Source organism: Palaemon carinicauda, chromosome 37 (assembly GCF_036898095.1).
Source record: "Palaemon carinicauda isolate YSFRI2023 chromosome 37, ASM3689809v2, whole genome shotgun sequence".
Lineage (NCBI taxonomy): Eukaryota > Metazoa > Arthropoda > Malacostraca > Decapoda > Palaemonidae > Palaemon > Palaemon carinicauda.
This window is the reverse complement of record NC_090761.1, coordinates 35,417,710-35,442,105: the sequence shown is the minus strand read 5'-3', so window position 1 is coordinate 35,442,105 and position 24,396 is coordinate 35,417,710. Positions and strand designations below refer to the sequence as shown.

Below are 24,396 nucleotides of genomic sequence, written 5' to 3'. Positions count from 1 at the left end.
TGGATTTTTATAGAAAAACTAATTTTAAGGCTTCAATGTTTCTTGAGTTTTACTTGTCATAATGACACTTGATGGCAATCTCTCGACATGATTATAAAAATCGTAATAACTAAAATCAATTATGATCGATAAAGAGAACACGAAAAATCAAACTGCTTTTGAAAATATATTACATACAGGGAGATTCGTTTAAAAATGAATTATCCACAATACACCTGGAAATACCACTAAGTCAAAGGTTGAGCATATTACAGAGAGATCCATTTTTACTCTTTGTCTGCGAGACACTTTGGCAAAAGGAAAAAAAGTAAAAAAAGCAAGAGCGTCATAATCCTATTTAGGAACTGAGGTCCAGGCCAAGTCAGATGACCCCCTATGTCCTTGTGCAGATTAAGCCAGTTACATGCAAGCTACTAGCACCCCATCCCTACGCTGTCTACCAACCCCCATCTTCTTGAGAGAATAGTCTATTAAGGATTGGGTCTCCTGGAGGGGTGGGGCAGGGGAAGTCACCCCAGGGTCGACCTACCCTAAGGGATCGTCAGAAACCTGCAAATTTTTCGGGTAAGTGGATTACTCCCTGGAGTATATAAAGACTTCTTGGCAAAAGTGTTCTTCATCCCACCTTTGTTTGTCGTTCTACAAACAGCTCTTCGTGTGAATTCTCTCGTTCTTTCTCGCAAGAGGAAAACTTCCAATCAACTTCCGATGGTTAACGCAGTGAAAGTCTTCAAGAAAACCGCTCCTAATGGTATGTTTCACAAGAAAAATATCCTATTGGCCGTGTTCAAGTGTGCAAAGATTGAAAATGTATCTAGTTTCTTTGCTAAAAAGTGTCTTCATATTTAGTGCATACACACACTTACAGGATGTAGACTAAAGAAATATTTAAATAACTAATTTATGACTTATTCTCAAATTACAAACATTTTGACACAAAAACTATTTTACTTGCGTTTATTCAGTCCAAATGTGCAAGGCTATTCTATAGCAAAACATATTGGTGACGATATAATCCACATGATTTTAAAACTTACTTTGGCTTAGACTGATATTTTGAAAATTACATTGGATAAAACTATTTTGAAACAAAGAAATCTACAGTATTTTGTCTTCAAATAAACTTTTCCCATTTATTCGGTAAAAAAGTTTAGTTTATACTTTTAAATACAATACTACAAATAGACGGTTTCATGCAAATTGTCCTGAAGACAGCTTAGGGAACAATGATATTGAAATACACTAAGATTTTATGCCTTTACCAACGATGTTTTACTTACATAGTTGAGTTTCAGAGATCATTACGACACATTAATATAGTACATGCAATATTTTAAGTGTTGGTGTTTAAACTGTGCTACGCTCTAAATTAATATAATTTCTTGGTGAATAGATATCCAGATGTGCAGATTTCACTTAATTGGCATAGCGGATAAGGAAAACTAGATATCAACTTCGAAACAAGCTTTAACTCCCACGTGAGAAATTGTCTCATTTCCCATTCATATCTTTTTCTCGAGACTGGGACTGATTTATCCCACCTGGCCTCTAGCTCATTACTCTCCCGGTAGACTTAAAATTGTATCTGCATTTGTCATGCGCTTCTAAACACTACTCTGTTTTACATAGGTGGACCCGAGTGATTTGATATTGTACCATGACGTCACGAGGCCTATGGCTACGGTAACCGGTGCCATACTTAAATTAGAAACTTAAAAGCGTTTATTTAATGGAATTCGCTCTTTTCAATACATTAATCCAGGCATGACCACGAGTAGTGGTATCCCTCTAAAAATTTGTATCCGATACAGTTCAGAATAGACTACAAGACTTTCTCTCATAAACTTCTTGTATTTTGGGGAAGTTCATCGAATTCCTTTACTAGTTCACTGCACTTTGGAAGAACATTTTATATCAATATCTATATCGTACACCAGTGTGCAATATACTCTTCTTATAAGCCTTTCACATGCGAGAGATGTATAGGATTTCGTCTTGAATTTCACTTATCTATTAAGTAAGATTTTATGACATTTCTTGTTCTATTTGAAGTTGAGTTTTATCGGTAACATTTCTATGGCGTATTATTCTTCTATCCAAATACCGACCTTTAAAACCTTCATATATATGGAATTGAGGAAACCCCGTAATAGAATTTCAAAGATTAACGTACCGTATATCGCATCATATTATAAAACTATAGAAAAGCTATTGGTTAATTACAAAACTTTTCACGCTGACCTTTTAACATTCATCCAGCTTTGATAAATGGTGTCCAACTCATCTTATGCTCCTGTTTATTCACCGCTATATCTATCTATCTATCTATCTATCTATCTATATATATATATATATATATATATATATATATATATATATATATATATATATATATATTCGTATATATGTATTTATACTACGTAAAACTTCTTCATCATTTCCCGATGAAAGGAGCAAATAGGAAAAATACAAATTCTGATAAAATAAAAACTTAAATATGAAAAAAATATTGTTATTAACACTTAAAAAAATGAAAAAAAAAAACACTTATATTTGTACGCTTTTGTACGTCTCTGCTACTGGACTTCTCAACAATCCACTCAATTGAATGGACATATTTTACATTTCTTATTATTGAATATTCCCTGTTCCCGTCTAATATATTGCAACATTTGACCCGTCACAGGTAAGATTACCGTCTACCTAGGTCGTAGGGACTTTGTCGATAATACCGTCACCACCGAACCTGTCGATGGTGTAGTACTCTGTGATAATGACTACCTCCGAGGGCGCAAGGTCTTCGCTACCGTGAGTAATTCCTAATCAGGTGTCCTGTCAGTGTAGGACTCTAAATGTAAAGAGAATTAAACAACATAGGAAATGTTTATTTACTTGACACTTTTCCAATATTTGAGTTATATATTGAATTATGAAAAGAATAAGAAATACATGGAAAAGAATTCAACACACTCATATATATATATATATATATATATATATATATATATATATATATATATATATATATATGTGTGTGTGTGAGTAAAAATTTACAGAACACGATTGCATGTTCATTTTGTACAATACCCTCTTATCATCCAACCATTACATATTCCTTCCCCAACATCACAGTAAGTTGAACCCTCAACGTATTTTTCACTCTTTCTTTCACTTACGATTGCAATATTCCCGTCATTCAAAACTCCCTCCTTCATTCACGGGTTCTTCTTTACTTGTACAGGTTACGGTCACGTACCGTTTCGGTCGCGAGGAGGATGAGGTCATGGGCCTTCACTTCAGCAAGGAAATGCAGCTGACCAACCAGCAGATCTATCCTTCTGAAAGCAAGGTAGAACTGACTGCCGTCCAGGATAGGTTGGTGAAGAAGCTCGGAGGCAATGCCTATCCATTCGCCATCACCATCCCCCAGAATGCTCCTACCTCTGCCCAACTCCATACCGGGAATGAGGAATCCGTAAGTGGATAGTTACTTACATGTACAGTAGTTAATTGTCCCTTCAGTTTATTAACTATTAATTTGTTCATGGAGCGTTGAAAGTATCATTCAAATCCGAGTCAAAATTATATTTTATTTCACGATTTTATTTTTATAGGCAACCTGATTTATATTTGTGTCGCTTTGCAATGACCATTTCTTTTCGACTCAATGTTTCGAAACTAATTTATCTCCAATGGTTTACTCAGACCTAATCGAACAAAATAGATTTTCACATCTCTGACCGACTTCTGTCCTTCCCACCAGAACAAGCCACTGGGTATTATCTACGAGCTGAAGGTCTTCGTTGGCGACAACGGAGAAGAGAAGCCCCACAAGAGGAACTCCGTGACTCTGGCCGTCAGGAAGGTCCAATTTGCTCCCCTGGACCGCGCAAACAGGCAGCCCAGCACCATGGTGTCCAAGGGCTTTGCCTTGTCTACTGGCAAGATCAACATGGAGGTCAACCTCGAAAGGGATGTGTACTATCACGGCGAGACCATCGCCCCTCAGATCAGCATTAACAACTGTAGCAGGAAGACCGTAAAGAACATCAAGTGCTCCATCGTTCAGCATGTGGAACTCACCATGACTAACAACCACTTCACCCGTGAGGTAAATTAATAGGACCAGCGGGTTCTTTCTAGTCTCAATTCTTTTCCTGAGGAGACAGGGTTACGGTGACCTATTGGAAACGTCCTTGCCTGGCTAACTGGCGGACTTGGGGTTCGAGTCTGCTCAAACTCGATAGATTCTTTAGTGTTTACAGCCTCTCCATCCTTGTGAGCTAGGGAAGTTTTTAATTCTACAGTACCTGCCGAGTCATCAGCAGGCATTGTCTGCACCACTCTGGCCCTAGCTTTGATGGAGAGTGGGCTTGGCGCTGATCATATGCATATATATCAATACTCCAGGACATTGTCCTGCTAACTAGGACATTGTCACTGTTACAAGCCTCTCCTATTTATGAGCGGCCTTTAAACCATTTAAAGGAATAAGGAAAGCAGTGGGGTGGCAGAGGGTAGGGGAGATAGGAGATGTAATTAACCACCATTATGCTGTAGGAAAATTTAATCTCGATGCGCTTTCTCCATTGACAGAAAACTATCTAATGAGTTTCCTATTTGCTTAAAAACTATCAAAAATATAAAATATCTTTGAAAGTTTAAGGCTACATCTTCTTTCTCAGTTTAATTACATATATTCATCAAAAGATCTAGATTGTGTGTGGTGGGACGCTGAACCTTGCAATTCCAAGTCATCAAAGGCTCAGTTAGTAAGAAAAAATCTCTGATCACAGATAAATCTTTAGATATTAAAAATTACTGTTCTGGGTAGTGTTTGGCATATGGCCGTTCTAGCTATACTTTGGCTAGAAAGGATCATGAAAGAATAGCTTAGTACTACCATGTAAAACTAGATATGAACAAGAAAAAAAGGAAAGGCTTAACCACAAAAGGAGTGATAGACATTTCTCTGTGAATATGGATTTTACTGGAATGATGGATAGCAATAGCAGACTCTAAATTCAATAGCTACTTTACATGGAACTTGGTTCAGATTAGCCCTAATCGATACCCGTCGAAAGTGGACGATACGTGATCGTCATCTTTCCCGCCGTTATTCGTACATTAAAGGCCCAGATGCCTGATGCGCCTTCTCCAATACCTTTTATCAAAGGAATCCTCTTCCATCAAACTTCTTCTCTCTATATCATCCTTCACCTTATCTCGCCATCTAATTCTCTGTCTCCCTCTCGATCTTCCACCCCTAACAGGTTCTTCCTAAAGCCTCTTCACTCTCCCCACCATCATCTTCAACGCATGCCCAAACCATCTCAGCCTTGACACTTATCACCTCTGTAATCTTTACTACTCCTGCCATTCTTCTGATTTCATCATTTTCCAATCTTTCAAGCACTGATGTTCTCATAATCCACCTCAGCATCCTCATCTCTGTTCGCTCAAGTTTTGCTTTCTCTTTTCTTCTTAGAGACCACATTTCCCATAAGTGATGGTTTTCAATACATTGATCATGAATGAAAATTGGAAACGTTCATATTCTAACCGGTGCAATATAACCTGTTTTGGAGTCTCTTGTTAAATAAAGAGCGAGAAATAAATGAGTGATTCTCTAATTTTGCAGGTGGCTTCCCTGGAGTCCAAGGAGGGATGCCCCATCACTCCTGGTTCCAACCTCAAGAAGTCATTCAGTCTGGTTCCTCTGGCTTCCACCAACCAGAACAAGTACGGTATTGCACTTGATGGCAAACTGAAGGTAAGCACAAAGAAAATAGTAGACAAATAAACAGAAATTAAGCATGATTATACATAGATTGAAACGAATTTCCATTTTCCTTCACGATGATTTATATTACTCACTCATGATGTCATATTCTGTAAATTTTAGCTTGTAAAGGTAATGCTTGTTTAATTTTTGTCGCACAAAAAGACATTCACGGGTTTTTAGCTTTATATCATGGTACACTTTATTATGAAAGAAATTTTAAACAGCCAAAAATATCCTTGATACAAAATAAGAAGATAAAGAAAATTATATTTCCGTATATAAATAAAATGTTAAATAGATAAATGAATAAGTAAATTAAATAATCTTAAAGTTTTTGCTAGAGGGTCTTCATTACTGATGTGGACCGAAGCTCGACCAACGCAATATTTAAACTATCTTAACTAGCGAACATACTCTAAGACAATCCCACATCTCTCCCTACAGGACAGTGATGCCAACTTGGCTTCCTCTACCATTGCTAGCGAAAAATCCAATCCTAATGATGCCACTGGTATCATTGTCAGCTACTCAGCTCGTGTCCGCCTCAACTGTGGTGCTCTGGGCGGTGAGCTTTTGGCTGATCTGCCATTCAAGCTCTTACACCCAACTCCAGGTGAGGGAAGAAATCTGCATTTTACACTCTTGAAATAATATTGATTTTCTTGATGAAATTAACAGTGCTATCATGTGAAATGGTACAATTTCCTTCATCATTGGGTGGAATGAAAACGAGTTCATACTGTGAGGGCATGTCTGAAGTCTTTTGGGAACTAAATGTCTTGGGCAGTTTGGGGTTCTGTAACTTCGAGTGTAGTCAGAAGGAAGAGTAACTGTTATGTCCTTAGAAAATGGCATACTTAAATTCTATAACCAAAATAAGATTTAATTATATTTAGACTTTTAATAATGTTATTGGAGCCAGTGCTATTTCATGTGTATCATAAATTTGACGAAATACATGAAGTTGCATCGTTAGTAGAAACTATTTTTTTCAAGTCTAAAAACTGTAACCAAAATAAGATTTAATTTGATCATCTGCACTTTATAGAGTTATTGGAGCAAGCGATATTTGATATGTATCATAAATTTAATAAAATAAACGAGGTTACATTCTTTTTTTCTCTCTCAAATAGGTTCTATGGAACCCAGTACTAAGGCTGATGGCGAAGACATCGTCTTCGAGGACTTTGCCCGTCTGCGCCGCGGCATGAGCGTCGACCAGCCCTAGATTGAAAGGAACATCTTTCCCAAGGTCTTCGCTTCCAAAGCGTAGATGAATGTCGACCCAAAACCTCTGACGCCACAACCAACACCTTTTCCAAAGCCCTTGGTCATTTCAACCAACCTCAAATTGGCTGAATCAACGATACAACTCGGCATCAACTTCTGCCGATAACCATCACCGCCATCCTAATGATTCACCTTTTGCGAACGAACGAAGTGTGGGACGCTAACTTTTTTTCCGAAACGACGACGAAACTTCAACTGCTGTTTCCAGGAGTTTTTCAGATAATGCAATTTTCTTTGTTATAGCTTTTCTTTCTTTGTCTTTTTAGCTTTTTTTTCCATTATTGCGTTGATGCTGCTGTTGCATGGAAGACGACTGCTTGTGTATGGCAACTGCCTAAAGACCATCAGTGGCAGGTACAGACGAGGTCAAATGATTTAGCAATATCCATTTAAAGAAGAACATACAGTTAAACTAAGATCAGCTATTAGCACAGCAGCAGCAGCGAGTTTTTTTTTCCTGTTTTCACTGTAATATTTAAGGCTTTGTGTTTATTTCAGTTAGCTTTGAATATAATTTCTTCAACAATCCTCACTTAACATCTTCAAGCAGTTGTCTTCATAAGCTGTTGGTTTTAAATCGGCAGTGTTAAATAATTGGCTGCTTTCTTTACATAAATAAATTTAGTTATACAAAATGTTCTTCAATTTCCTCCGGAATACTGTTTTGATACAACAATTTGCATTCCACCCTAAAAAGTATTGGGTGTTGAATACAATGTATCTAGGGTACTTTGTATTTCAAAATGTTCTAAAATATTATTTAACCAATTTGCGCTTTGTGCACGGTAATCAATCTGTTAAAATACGCATCCTAGTGACACAAATATGAAAAAAAAGCAAAAAAATAACTTATCATAAACGAGACGCGGGTTCACCTAATATCTTGGAAACTAAGTCTGAATCCATCCCGTATTCATTGTGATGGCTAATTTCATAAGACCAGGTCGTTAACCTAACCGATAAGCGTTTAGGTTAGCCTACATTAGCGTCTCTTATTAAAGTAGATATTTCTTCAAAAACTTTTATATACCTTCCAATAAGGTAAAAATCTTTTCTACCACTCCATGATTTTGATAGTTGTTTTTTTCAAGCCATGCAAGCCTGGTTTACCAAGCATTGCTCAATCGTATCTTCATTACAGTTTTGCGGTTCGTTCAAACAATAATCTATTTTATTACATTGACTCATATCTTACATACGAAGTCTTATGTATTTCACCTTATTTGTTTTTATTAGCATCTCAGTATCAACAAATAGGGTATAAGTAAACAATCAGCACACGTTGACACATTTTGCTTATCATATATCTTAATATGGCTGTAGTATTTTCCAAAAACCTGTTAAGGTTTCCTATAAAATTTTAGAGCTGTTCTTGCACTAAACCTGAAAGATAATCTCAATGTAGTCATTTTAACATTAATATTCTTGCATTTCAAAGATAGCAGGAGCTACAAATTAAATACTCGTACTGAGTAAAAACGCTTAAAAATGTCGCAGTCACAGACGGATAAGGACAAAAACCCTTTTGAAGTCATAGTAAAATCTCATTCCACATTAAACAAAAATGTAAAAATTATCTAACGATTACAGATAATTAAATTATCAATATATATATATATATATATATATATATATATATATATATATATATATATATATATATAATATATATATATATATATAATTATATATATAAATATGTATATATACATATATATACAAACATATATATATATATATATATGTATATATATGTATATATACATATATATATATATATATATATATATATATATATATATATATATATGTGTGTGTGTGTGTGTGTGTGTGTGTGTGTGTGTGCAGGTTCCTGGACTTGAGTTACCCATACAAGGCTACCAACAGGCTTTACCAATCTTCGTCACAACTTACCTGTGACCCATTTGATAGTATCATAGTATTTCATTTGTATTATCCTTCATGACATAAATGCAGTACATTACAATTTTGCATCTAAGTGCGTGACTGCCTGGTCGTTTGAAGGAACTGTACGAACATCCTTAGAAATGGTCAAATAACCCAGTTACGCAATATTCAAAATTAATGCAATTCTTAAGGAAACTCTCTTACTGCTGTTTTAATTCAACTTATGAAAGATTCCTCTGAAATGCTATATATATACATATATGTATACACACACACACACACACACATATATATATATATATATATATATATATATATATATATATATATATATATATGTATATATATATATATATATATATATATGTATATATATAATCTATATATATATATATATATATATATATATATAAACGATGCTACGGGTCACACGAGGTGGCTGGACCATGTTGTGTGCCCTGACTCCCTCTTGAGTGCACTTCGATGTTTTCAAGTTTTTTACGAGGAGATAGGCTCAAGATTTTTCAGCATACAGAGTAGCAGGGACCAATAATCGCAGAATAACTTGCGAGGTAAGAAATAATGATGAAAATAAAGTTCGAAGCGAGAAGACACTAAAAGAAATAGAGCTTCCAGTTGAGGCAATTGTCTGTAGAACAAGGGGATGCAGAGACAGAAACCATGTATTTCTAAGAGTGGGGATACAAAAATACCGGGGAGGTACATAAAAGTCATGGAATACCAGGCTGGAATGAAAACGTCAAATTACTCCACGTTACAGCCACACAAAAGTATTTATTATGGAAGGAAATGGGAATGCCGAGATCGGGTGTGCAATACGATGAGATGGTCTTGTCTAAACGAAATTTTAAAAAGGCACTCAAAGTCTGCAAGAAGACGGTAAACAAAACAACAAAGGAAAAAATCGCCAGAGATATGAGCAGGAGAAATCCTTGGTAAACAAAAAAACAAAATAAGAAAGAAAACTACCAAACTACCGGTTAGTATTGATGGAATAAGGGGAGAGTCAAACATAGCAGAAGGTTGGAAGAATCATTATGCTCATATTATGGAAGGCACGAACCATCCAAAAATGTCTTTATCGATGGAAAATGAAGATGAAGAAAGCACCATACCAATTGTTTCCGTTAAAGACGTTCAAGATGCTTTAAAATCCCTTTCGTTAAATAGTGCCCCGGGCCTGGATGGAATCACAGGGAATCACTTACGATATGCCCACCCAACGCTGTATGTGCATCTGTCACTTTTGTTCACTTGTTTGTTCAGGCATCATTTCGTATCAAATAATCTGACTGAAATAAAAATTCTGAATTTAGCTAAGGATTACCATAAGTCTCTCTCTGATAAGAATAACTATCGTCCAATAGCCCTTGCCTCTATTATTTCTAAGCTATTAGAATGCATCATCCTACAAAGATGCAAAGACTTGTTAACAACTTCGGATAATCAATTTGCTTATAAAACTAAACACAGCACTGATATGGCCCTTTTTCTTTTTAAACAAACATGCCAGTTTTATAGGTAAAAAAACACTCCAGTTTTTGTATGCGCAATGGATATGTCAAAGGCTTTCGATAGAGTGTGTCATGAAAGATTATTTCAACTTTTAAAGAGAAGGCGTGTGCCATTTTACATTATAGCACTGCTTCAGTACTGGTACAAAACTCAGGACTTTAGAGTAATGTGGGGCAATAGTCTTTCCTCTCATTTTAAACCCAGTTGTGGTATTAGACAGGGTAGTGTTCTATCAGCACTTCTGTTTGCCGTATATGTGGATGACTTAAGTACAAAGGTCCTCAGCAGGGAAGGTGGTTGCACAGTGGGAGAGGTTAAGGTGAATCACATCTTTTATGCAGATGATATAATACTTTTAACCCCATCTTTAAAAGCGTTGCAAATACTCATAGATAAAAGTATGGAATATTTGAAATACCATTATCTTGAAGCCAAATCTGACAAGACCAAAATTCTTGTTATAAAGCCCTGGAATTTTATGTCATTTAGTGAACCGTCACTCTATATTAATGAAGTCAGGTTGGAAGTCGTTAAATCATGTAAATATCTTGGCATGAATATTACTGACAATCTAAAGGACGATGACCATAGTGCATCACTCTATCGAGGGCAATGCTTGCGAGGCAATATGTTGCTAAGGAACTTTCACATGTGCAATGATGAGGCAAAAGTACATTTGTTCAGATCTTTCTGTACTTCCCTTTATTGAATGCCTCTGGCAATGAAATGTAAAAAGGAAACCCTACGAAAACTTAAGATATGTTATAATGACTCTTTTAGGTACCTGATGGGAATAGAAAGATTTTCGAGAGTAGGTGTACACTTTGTTTCTTTAGGAATACCAACATTTGATGAATTAGCGAGAAAATGTATTGTAAGCTTGTTTCAGAGAGCAAAGGGTTCAAAAAACCACTTAATTTGCGCAATTTATAAGTGATAGTTTTAAAAAATCATTAGTTTTTAAAGAGTGGTCTAAACACATTTTCTGTGTTTAGACCTTTAGTTTTATTCCTAATATATTTGTATATAACTATTGATTTTATTGTAATATTTTGTATATGGCTCTACAGCTGAAATAAAGAATTTGAATTTGAATTTGAATATATAAATATATATATATATATATATATATATATATATATATATATATATATATATATATATATATATATAATTACGGCTGCTGAATTATATAAACTTTTGAGCTCCAAACTCACCTGTTTATTTTTACTTAAATCTCCTATACCTAAAAAAATACCCGAGCTGTGAGAATATTACACAACTCCCAGACGGGAATATATATGAACACTGAATATCCAAAGGACTCTTACGTTACACTCAAAACAAACCTCAGTGATTATTTATGTGAACTATTCAAAAACAAACTTCTTACTTCGCTTCTTAGTCAGGGGTTACGAGGTGATTGAAATAATACAAACTTTACAAAAATAAATATATTTTATAAAAAGTTAACAATAATACAGAAGAATTAACACCAAAATTAAATCACTCGAAATATTAAATCTGAACAAAGCCTTAGACTAAGACAAAAAACTGTTACTGTGAAAATGATACAATCACTTGTTTCACGGGAATTAATTTATGAAAATATTTAATTTTGATAATTAATGAAAAGAGTTAACATTTTAACACTCTTATCATTAAACAATGATGAAATTTACAAATATGTAACTGTTACGCTTACGTCTTTTGGCTCAAAACAAGGTTCAGAACAGTTGAGCAAAATCTTTTAATGCACTTCACTGTTTAACCTAAATCTCCCAGGGACAGTTAAAAAAATCTATGTTAGATGTACTTACATTAACACAATACACTTGAACTAATCATTCAATAATATCACCAACGTTCGAACAAAACTACACAAGATACACGTTGGGTCAAAAATCAATTATTCACGTTGGAGAGGACACACTTGAGAGGAGAGAGGGCAGGCAAACTTTGGCTCTTTCAAAGGGATAGGCTGGATCTCTTCTGCTGGTTATGCATTCCAGTTACATGCAAGCTACCAGCACCCCATCCCTACACTGTCTACCAACCCCCATCTTCTTGAGAGAATAGTCTATTAAGGATTGGGTCTCCTGGAGGGGTGGGGCAGGGGAAGTCACCCCATGGTCTCCCTACCCTAAGGGATCGTCAGAAACCTGCAAATTTTTCGGGTAAGTGGATTACTCCCTGGAGTATATAAAGACTTCTTGGCAAAAGTGTTCTTCATCCCACCTTTGTTTGTCGTTCTACAAACAGCTCTTCGTGTGAATTATCTCGTTCTTTCTCGCAAGAGGAAAACTTCCAATCAACTTCCGATGGTTAACGCAGTGAAAGTCTTCAAGAAAACCGCTCCTAATGGTATGTTTCACAAGAAAAATATCCTATTGGCCGTGTTCAAGTGTGCAAAGATTGAAAATGTATCTAGTTTCTTTGCTAAAAAGTGTCTTCATATTTAGTGCATACACACACTTACAGGATGTAGACTAAAGAAATATTTAAATAACTAATTTATGACTTATTCTCAAATTACAAACATTTTGACACAAAAACTATTTTACTTGCGTTTATTCAGTCCAAATGTGCAAGGCTATTCTATAGCAAAACATATTGGTGACGATATAATCCACATGATTTTAAAACTTACTTTGACTTAGACTGATATTTTGAAAATTACATTGGATAAAACTATTTTGAAACAAAGAAATCTACAGTATTTTGTCTTCAAATAAACTTTTCCTATTTATTCGGTAAAAATTTTTAGTTTATAGTTTTATATACAATACTACAAATAGACGGTTTCATGCAAATTGTCCTGAAGACAGCTTAGGGAACAATGATATTGAAATACACTAAGATTTTATGCCTTTACCAACGATGTTTTACTTACATAGTTGAGTTTCAGAGATCATTACGACACATTAATATAGTACATGAAACTTTCAAATGTTGGTGTTTAAACTGTGCTACGCTCTAAATTAATATTATTTCATGTTGAATAGATATCCAGATGTGCAGATTTCACTTAACTGGCATAGCGAATAAGGATAACTAGATATCAACTTCAAAACAATCTTCAACTCCCACGTGAGAAATTGACTCATTTCCCATTCATACCTTTTTCTCGAGACTTGGACTGATTTATCCCACCCGGCCTCTAGCTCATTACTCTCCCGGTAGACTTACAATTGTATCTGCATTTGTCATGCGCTTCTAAACACTACTCTGTTTTACATAGGTGGACCCGAGTGATTTGATAGTGTACCATGACGTCACGAGGCCTCTGGCTACGGTAACCGGTGCCATACTTGAATTAGAAACTTAAAAGCGTTTATTTAGTGGAATTCGCTCTTTTCAATACATTAATCCAGACTTGATCACGAATAGTGGTATCCCTCTAAAAATTTGTATCCGATTCAGTTCAGAATAGACTACAAGACTTTCTCTTATAAACTCGTTGTATTTTGGGGAAATTCATCGAATTCCTTTACTAGTTCACTGCACTTCGGAAGAACATTTTATATCAATATCTATATCATACACCAAAGTGCAATATACTCTTCTTATAAGCCTTTCACATGCAAGAGATGTATAGGAATTGGTCTTGAATTTCACTTATCTATTAAGTAAGATTTTATGACATTTCTTGTTCTATTTGAAGTTGAGTTTTATCGGTAACATTCCTATGGTTGTAATATTCTTCTATCCAAATACCGACCTTTAAAACCTTCATATAAATGGACTTGAGGAAAACCCCGTAATAGAATTTCAAAGATTAACATACCGTATATCGCATCATATTATAAAACTATAGTAAAGCTATTGGTTAATTACTAAACTTTTCACGCTGACCTTTTAACATTCATCCAGCTTTGATAAATGGTGTCCAACTCATCTTATGCTCCTGTTTATTCACCGCTATATCTATCTATCTATCTATCTATCTATCTATATATATATATATATATATATATATATATATACATATATATATATGTATGTATATATATATGTATGTATGTAAATATATATATATATATATATATATATATATATATATATATAGATATAGATATATATATATATATATATATATATATATATATATATATATATATATATATATATATATATATATATATATCGTATGTATTTATACTACGTAAAACTTCTTCATCATTTCCCGATGAAAGGAGTAAATAGGAAAAATACAAATCCTGATAAAATAAAAACTTAAATATGAAAAAAATATTATTATTAACATTAAAAAAAGAAAAAAACACTTATATTTGTACGCTTCTGTACGTCTCTGCTACTAGACTTCTCAACAATCCACTCGATTGAATGGACATATTCTACATTTCTTATTATTGAATATTCCCTGTTCCCGTCTAATATATTGCAACATTTGACCCGTCACAGGTAAGATTACCGTCTACCTAGGTCGTAGGGACTTTGTCGATAATACCGTCACCACCGAACCTGTCGATGGTGTAGTACTCTGTGATAATGACTACCTCCGAGGGCGCAAGGTCTTCGCTACCGTAAGTAATTCCTAATCAGGTGTCCTGTCACCGTACATTGCTGTTGTTATAAGACTCTAATGGAAAGAAAATTAAACAACATAGGAAATTATTATTTACTTGACACTTTTCCAATATTTGAGTTATATATTGAATTATGAATAGAATAAGAAATACATGGAAAAGAATTAATCAGACACTCATATATAAATATATATATGTATATATATATATATATATATATATATATAATATATATATACTGTGTTTATATAAATATATATATATATATATATATATATATATATATATATATATATATATATATATATATATATATGTGTGTGTGTGTGTGTGTGTGTGTTTGTCAACCTTCAAAGTATTTTGCACTCTTTCTTTCACTTACGATTGCAATATTCCCCTCATTCAAAACTCCCTCCTCATTCACGGGTTATATACTTGTACAGGTTACGGTCACGTACCGTTTCGGTCGCGAGGAGGATGAGGTCATGGGCCTTCACTTCAGCAAGGAAATGCAGCTGACCAACCAGCAGATCTATCCTTCTGAAAGCAAGGTAGAACTGACTGCCGTCCAGGATAGGTTGGTGAAGAAACTCGGAGGCAATGCCTATCCATTCGCCATCACCATCCCCCAGAATGCTCCTACCTCTGCCCAACTCCATACCGGGAATGAGGAATCCGTAAGTGGATAGTTACTTACATGTACAGTAGTTAATTGTCCCTTCAGTTTATTAACTATTAACTTGTTCATGGAACGTTGATAGTATCATTCAAATCCGAGTCAAAATTATATTTTCTTTCACGATTTTATTTTTATAGACAACCTGATTTATATTTGCAATGACCATTTCTTTTCGACTCAATACTTCGAAACTAATTTATCTCCAATGGTTTACTCAGACCTAATCGAACAAAATAGATTTTCACATCTCTGACCGACTTCTGTCCTTCCCACCAGAACAAGCCACTGGGTATTATCTACGAGCTGAAGGTCTTCGTTGGCGACAACGGAGAAGAGAAGCCCCACAAGAGGAACTCCGTGACTCTGGCCGTCAGGAAGGTCCAATTTGCTCCCCTGGACCGCGCCAACAGGCAGCCCAGCACCATGGTGTCCAAGGGCTTTGCCTTGTCTACTGGCAAGATCAACATGGAGGTCAACCTCGAAAGGGATGTGTACTATCACGGCGAGACCATCGCCCCTCAGATCAGCATTAACAACTGTAGCAGGAAGACCGTAAAGAACATCAAGTGCTCCATCGTTCAGCATGTGGAACTCACCATGACTAACAACCACTTCACCCGTGAGGTAAATTAATAGGACCAGCGGGTTCTTTCTAGTCTCAATTCTTTTCATGAGGAGACAGGGTTACGGTGACCTGTTGGAAACGTCCTTGCCTGGCTAACTGTCGGAAATGGGGTTCGAGTCCGCTCAAGCTCGATAGTTCCTTAAGTGTTTACAACCTTTCCATCCTTGTGAGCTAGGGAAGCCTTTAATTCTACAGTACCTGCCGAGTCATCAGCAGGCATTGTCTGGACCACTCTGGTTCTAGCTTTGATGGAGAGTGGGCTTGGCGCTGATCATATGCATATATATTAAGTCTCTAGGACATTGTCCAGCTAACTAGGACATTGCCACTGTTACAAGTCTCTCCTATATATGAGCGGCCTTTAAACCATTAAAAGGAATAAGGAAAGCAGTGGTGTGGCAGAGGGTAGAGAAGATAGGAGAGGTAATTAACCACCATTATGCTGTAGGAAAATTTAATCTCGATGCGCTTTCTCCATTGACAGAAAACTATCTAATGAGTTACCTATTTGCTTAAAAACTATCAAAAATAGAAAATATCTTTGAAAGTTTAAGGCTACATCATCTTTCTCAGTTTAATTACATATATTCATCAAAAGATCTAGTTTGTGTGTGGTGGGATGCTGAACCTTTTATTTTTTTATTTCACTTGCAATTCCAAGTCATCAAAGGCTCAGTTAGTAAGAAAAAATCTCTGATCATAGATAAATCTTTAGATATTAAAAATTACTGTTCTATGTAGTGTTTGACATATGTCCGTTCTGGCTAGACTTTGGGTAGAAAGGATCATGAAAGAATAGCTTAGTACTAACATCTAAAACTAGATGGGAACAAGAAAAAAAGAAAGGCTTAACCACAAAAGGAGTGATAGACATATCTCTGTGAATATGGATTTTACTGGAATGATGGATAGCAATAGCAGACTCTAAATTCAATAGCTACTTTACATGGAACTTGGTTCAGATTAGCCCTAATCGATACCCGTCGAAAGTGGACGATACGAGATCGTCATCTTTCCCACCGTTATTTGTACATTAAAGGTCCAGTTGCCTGATGCGCCTTCTCCAATACCTTTTATCAAAGGCATCCTCTTCCATCAAACTTCTTCTCTCTATATCATCCTTCACCTTATCTCGCCATCTAATTCTCTGTCTCCCACTCGATCTTCCACCCCTAACATGTTCTTCCTAAAGCCTCTTCACTCTCCCCACCATCATCTTCAACGCATGCCCAAACCATCTCAGCCGTGACACTCTTACCAATCTTTCAAGCACTGATGTTCTCATAATCCACCTCAGCATCCTCATCTCTGTTCGCTCAAGTTTTGCTTCCTCTTTTCTTCTTAGAGACCACATTTCCCATAAGTGATGGTTTTCAATACATTGATCATGAATGAAAATTGGAAACGTTCATATTTAAATCGGTGCAATATAACCTGTTTTGGAGTCTCTTGTTAAATAAAGAGCGAGAAATAAATGAGTGGTTCTCTAATTTTGCAGGTGGCTTCCCTGGAGTCCAAGGAGGGATGCCCCATCACTCCTGGTTCCAACCTCAAGAAGTCATTCAGTCTGGTTCCTCTGGCTTCCACCAACCAGAACAAGTACGGTATTGCACTTGATGGCAAACTGAAGGTAAGCATAAAGAAAATAGTAGACAAATAAACAGAAATTAAGCATGATTATACATAGATTGAAATGAATTTCCATTTTCCTTCACGATGATTTATATTACTCACTCATGATGTCATATTCTGTAAATTTTAGCTTGCAAAAGTAATGCTTGTTTAAGTTTTGTCGCACAAAAAGGACATTCATGGGTTTTTAACCTCATATCGTGGTACACTTTATTAAGTAACCAATTTTAAACAGCCAAAGATATTCTTGATACAAAATGAGAAGATAAAGAAAATTATGTTTCCGCACATAAATAAAATGTTAAATAGATGAGTGAATAGGTAAAATAGATAATCTTAAACTTTTTGCTAGCGGGTCTTTATCACTGATGTGGACCGAAGCTCGACCAACGCAATATTTAAACTATCTTAACTAGCGAACCTACTCTAAAACAATCCCACATCTCTCCCTACAGGACAGTGATGCCAACTTGGCTTCCTCTACCATTGCTAGCGAAAAATCCAATCCTAATGATGCCACTGGTATCATTGTCAGCTACTCAGCTCGTGTCCGCCTCAACTGTGGTGCTCTGGGCGGTGAGCTTTTGGCTGATCTGCCATTCAAGCTCTTACACCCAACTCCAGGTGAGGGAAGAAATCTGCATTTTACACTCTTGAAATAATATTGATTTTCTTGATGAAATTAACAGTGCTATCATGTGAAATGGTACAACTTCCTTCATCATTAGGTGGAATGAAAAGGAGTTCATACAGTGAGGGCATGTCTGAAGTCTTTTGGGAACTAAATGTCTTTGGCAGTTTTGGGTTTTGTAACTTCGAGTGTATTCAGAAGGAAGAGTAACTGTTATGTCTTTAGAAAATGACATACTTAAATTCTATAACCAAAATAAGATTTAATTATGTTTAGACTTTTAATAATGTTATTGGAGCCAGTGCTATTTGATGTGTATCATAAATTAAACGAAATACACGAAGTTACATCGTTAGTAGAAATTATATTTTTTAAGTCTAAAGAAAACGGCCTATTTAAAAACTATAACCAAAATAAAATATAATTAGATCATCTGCACTTTATAGAATTATTGGAGCAAGCGATATTTGATATGTATCATAAATTTGATAAAATACATGAGGTTATATTTTTTTTTCTCCCTCATATAGGTTCTATGGAACCCAGCACTAAGGCTGATGGCGAAGACATCGTCTTCGAGGACTTTGCCCGTCTGCGCCGCGGCATGAGCGTCGACCAGCCCTAGATCGAAAGGAACATCTTTCCCCAGGTCTTTGCTTCCAAAGCGTAGATGAATGTCGACCCAAAACCTCTGACGCCACAACCAACACCTTTTCCAAAGCCCTTGGTCATTTCAACCAACCTCAAATTGGCTGAATCAACGATACAACTCGGCATTACCTTCTGCCGATAACCATCACCACCATCCTAATGATTCACCTTTTGCGAACGAACGAAGTGTGGGACGCTAACTTTTTTTCCGAAACGACGACGAAACTTCAACTGCTGTTTCCAGGAGTTTTTCAGATAATGCAATTTTCTTTGTTATAGCTTTTCTTTCTTTGTCTTTTTAGCTTTTTTTTTCCATTATTGCGTTGATGCTGCTGTTGCATGGAAGACAACTGCTTGTGTCTGGCAACTGCCTAAAGACCATCAGTGGCAGGCACAGACGAGGTCAAATGATTTAGCAATATCCATTTAAAGAAGAACATACAGTTAAACTAAGATCAGCTATTAGCACAGCAGCAGCAGCGACGCGTTTTTTTTCCTGTTTTCACTGTAATATTTAAGGCTTTGTGTTTATTTCAGTTAGCTTTGAATATAATTTCTTCAACAATCCTCACTTAACATCTTCAAGCAGTTGTCTTCATAAGCTGTTGGTTTTAAATCGGCAGTGTTAAATAATTGGCTGCTTTCTTTACATAAATAAATTTAGTTATACAAAATGTTCTTCAATTTCCTCCGGAATACAGTTTTGATACAATAATTTGCATTCCACCCTAAAAAGTATTGGGTGTTGAATACACTGTATCTAGGGTACTTTGAATTTCAAAATGTTCTAAAATATTATCTAACCAATTTGCGCTTTGTGCACGGTTATCAATCTGTTAAAATACGCACCCTAGTGACACAAATATGAAAAAAATAAACTTTTCATAAACGAGACGCGGGTTCACCTAATATCTTAGAAACTAAGTCTGAATCCATCCCGTATTTATTGAGATGGCTAAGTTCATAAGACCAGGTTGTTAACATAAGTGAAAAGCGTTTAGAGTACCCTAAGGTAGATTCTTTTCTTGAAGAAGTAATTATTTCTTCAAAAACTTTTATATACCTTCCAATACGGTAAAAATCTTTTCAACTACTTCATGATTTTGATAGTTATTTTTTTTCTTACCATGCAAGACTGGTTTACCAAGCATTGCTCAATCGTATCTTCATTACAATTTTGCGGTTCGTTCAAACAATAACTTATTCGATTACATTGACTCATATCTTACATACGAAGTCATATATACTTCACATTGTTTTTATTAGTATCTCAGTATCAACAAAAATGGTATAAGTAAACGATCAGCACACGTTGACACATTTTGCTTATCATATATCTTAATATGGCTGTAGTATATCAACTTCGATATCATACAAAGAAAAATGCGAAGTTATTGAACTGAATTTTCCAAAAACCTGTTAAGGTTTCCTATAAAATTTTAGAGCTATTCTTGCACTAAACCTGAAAGATAATCTCAATCTAGTAATTTTAACATGAATATTCTTCCATTTCAAAGATAGCAAGAGCGACAAATTAAATACTCGTACTGAGTAAAAACGCTTAAAAATGTAGCAGTCACAGACGGATAAGAAAAAAAAAACTTTTGAAGTCATCGTAACATCTCATTCCACATTAAACAAAAATGTAAAAATTATCTAACGATTACAGATAATTAAATTATCAATATATATATACACACACACACACATATATATATATATATATATATATATATAATTATATATATATGTATATATACATATGTATATATACATATGTATATATGTATATATATGTATACAAACATATATATATATATACATATGTATATATAGGTATATATATGTACAGTATATATATGTATATATATATATATATACATATACATATATATACATATGTATATATATGTATAAATATATATATATGTATATATATGTATATATACATATATATGTATATATATATATATATATATATATATATATATATATATATATATATATATATATATATATATGTGTGTGTGTGTGTGTGTGTGCAGGTTCCTGGACTTGAGTTACCCATACAAGGCTACCAACAGGCTTTACCAATCTTCGTCACAACTAACCTGTGACCCATTTGATAGTATCATAGTATTTCATTTGTATTATCCTTCGCGACTTAAATGCAGTACATTACAATTTTGCATCTAAGTGCGTGACTGCCTGGTCGTTTGAAGGAACTGTACGAACATCCTTAGAAATGGTCAAATAACCCAGTTACGCAATATTCAAAATTAATGCAATTCTTAAGGAAACTCTCTTACTGCTGTTTTAATTCAACTTATGAAAGATTCTTCTAAAATGCTATATATATACATATACATATATATATATATATATATATATATATATATATATATATATACACACATATATATATATGTGTGTGTATATATATATATATATATATATATATATATATATATATATATGTGTGTGTGTGTGTGTGTGTAAGCAATGCTACGGGTCACACGAGGTGGCTGGACCATGTCGTGTGCCCTGACTCCCTCTTGAGTGCACTTCGATGTTTTAAAGCTTTTTACGAGGAGATAGGCTCAGACCACAAGCCTCTGGGTTTTAAACTTTGTGTACAAGATTTTTCAGCATACATAGTAGCAGGGACCAATAATCGCAGAATAACTTACGAGATAAGAAATAATGATGAATATAAAGTTCGAAGCGAGAAGACACCAAAAGAAATAGAGCTTCCTGTTGAGGCAATTGTCTGTAGAACAAGGGGATGCAGAGACAGAAACCATGTATTTCTAATTGAAACACTTGCTGTCGATCTTGTTGAGGCATTGATTAAGAGTGGGGATACAAAAAATACCGGGGAGGTACATAAAAGTCATGGAATACCAGGCTGGAATGAAAACGTCAAATTTCACCACGTTACAGCCAGACAAAAGTATTTATTATGGAAGGAAATGGGAATGCCGAGATCGGGTGAGCGATACGATGAGATGGTCTTGTCTAAACGAAATTTTAAAAAGGCACTCAAAGTCTGCAAGAAGACGGTAAACAAAACAACAAAGGAAAAAATCGCCAGAGATATGAGCAGGAGAAATCCTTAGAAAACAATAAACAAAATAAGAAAGAAAACTACCAAACTGCCGGTTAGTATTGATGGAATAAGGGGAGAGTCAAACATAGCAGAAGGTTGGAAGAATCATTATGCTCATATTATGGAAGGCACGAACCATCCAAAAATGTCTTTATTGATGGAAAATGAAGATGAAGAAAGCACCATACCAATTGTTTCCGTTAAAGACGTTCAAGATGCTTTAAAATCCCTTTCGTTAAATAGTGCCCCGGGCCTGGATGGAATCACAGGGAATCACTTACGATATGCCCACCCAACTCTGTATGTGCATCTGTCACTTTTGTTCACTTGTTTGTTCAGGCATCATTTCACATCAAATAATCTGACTGAAATAAAAATTCTGAATTTAGCTAAGGATTACCATAAGTCTCTCTCTCTGATAAGAATAACTATCGTCCAATAGCCCTTGCCTCTATTATTTCTAAGCTATTAGAATGCATCATCCTACAAAAATGCAAAGACTTGTTAACAACTTCGGATAATCAATTTGCTTATAAAACTAAACACAGCACTGATATGGCCCTTTTTCTTTTTAAACAAACATGCCAGTTTTATAGGTAAAAAAAACACTCCAGTTTTTGTATGCGCAATGGATATGTCAAAGGCTTTCGATAGAGTGTGTCATGAAAGATTATTTCAAATTTTAAAGAGAAGACGTGTGCCATTTTACATTATAGCACTGCTACAGTACTGGTGCAAAACTCAGGACTTTAGAGTAATGTGCGGCAATAGTCTTTCCTCTCCTTTTAAACCCAGTTGTGGTATTAGACAGGGTAGTGTTCTATCAGCACTTCTGTTTGCCGTATATGTGGATGACTTAAGTACAAAGGTCCTCAGCAGGGAAGGTGGTTGCACAGTGGGAGAGGTTAAGGTGAATCATATCTTTTATGCAGATGATATGATACTTTTAGCCCCATCTTTAAAAGCGTTGCAAATACTCATAAATAAAAGTATGGAATATTTGAAGTACCATTATCTTGAAGCCAACCCTAACAAGACCAAAGTTCTTGTTATAAAGCCCTGGAATCTTATGTCATTTAGTGAACCGTCATTCTATATTAATGACGTCAGGTTGGAAGTCGTTAAATCATGTAAATATCTTGGAATGAATATTAATGACAATCTAAAGGACGATGACCATATTGCATCACTCTATCGAGGGCAATGCTTGCGAGGCAATATGTTGCTAAGGAACTTTCACAAGTGCAATGATGAGGCAAAAGTACATTTGTTCAGATCTTTCTGTACTTCCCTTTATTGTATGCCTCTGGCAATGAAATGTAAAAAGGAAACCCTACGAAAACTTAAGATATGTTATAATGACTCTTTTAGGTACCTGATGGGAATAGAAAGGTTTTCGAGAGTAAGTGGACACTTTGTTTCTTTAGGAATACCAACATTTGATGAATTAGTTAGAAAATGTATTGTAAGCTTGTTTCAGAGAGCAAAGAGTTCAAAAAACCACTTAATTTGTGCAATTTTTAACAGTGATAGTTTTAAAAAATCATTAGTTTTTAAAGAGTGGTCTAAACACATTTTCTGTGTTTAGACCTTTTGTTTTATTCCTAATATATTTGTATATAACTATTAATTTTATTGTAATATTTTGTATATGGCTCTACAGCTGAAATAAAGAATTTGAATTTGAATATATATATATATATATATATATATATATATATATATATATATATATATATATATATTTACGGCTGGTTAATTATATAAACTTTTGAGCTCCAAACTCACCTGTTTATTTTTACATAAATCTCCTATACCTAAAAAAATACCCAAGCTGTGAGAATATTACACAACTCCCAGACGGGAATATATATAAACACTGAATATCCAAAGGACTCTTACATTACACTCAAAACAAACCTGGGTGATTATTTATGTGAACTATTCAAAAACAAACTTCTTACTTCGCTTCTTAGTCAGGGGTTACGAGGTGATCGAAA

General features: G+C 35.0%; 2 protein-coding genes across 3 annotated transcripts; both read left to right on the top strand.

Annotated features, from left to right (window-relative positions):
• The first annotated feature begins 595 nt into the window (after nt 1-595).
• On the top strand, nt 596-19,961 carry LOC137629563 (arrestin homolog). 2 transcript variants are annotated; one of them, XR_011041537.1, is made up of 8 exons: nt 596-751; nt 2,687-2,808; nt 3,242-3,475; nt 3,764-4,111; nt 5,642-5,773; nt 6,230-6,398; nt 6,919-7,429; nt 19,679-19,961. XR_011041537.1 is itself a non-coding variant. In XM_068361000.1 (7 exons), the coding sequence occupies exons 1-7, from the start codon at nt 709-711 to the stop codon at nt 7,011-7,013; spliced, it is 1,143 nt and encodes a 380-aa protein (XP_068217101.1). In that variant the 5' UTR covers nt 596-708; the 3' UTR covers nt 7,014-7,710. The 2 variants fall into 2 exon arrangements, 1 of the variants encoding a protein (XP_068217101.1); XM_068361000.1 differs by lacking the exon at nt 19,679-19,961 and having other exon boundaries at nt 6,919-7,710.
• LOC137629564 (arrestin homolog) lies at nt 12,742-19,961 on the top strand. The gene is made up of 7 exons (XM_068361001.1): nt 12,742-12,883; nt 14,945-15,066; nt 15,513-15,746; nt 16,025-16,372; nt 17,872-18,003; nt 18,461-18,629; nt 19,167-19,961. Exons 1-7 carry the CDS (start codon nt 12,841-12,843, stop codon nt 19,259-19,261), a joined length of 1,143 nt encoding a protein of 380 aa, XP_068217102.1. The 5' UTR covers nt 12,742-12,840; the 3' UTR covers nt 19,262-19,961.
• Nucleotides 19,962-24,396: the final 4,435 nt, after the last annotated feature.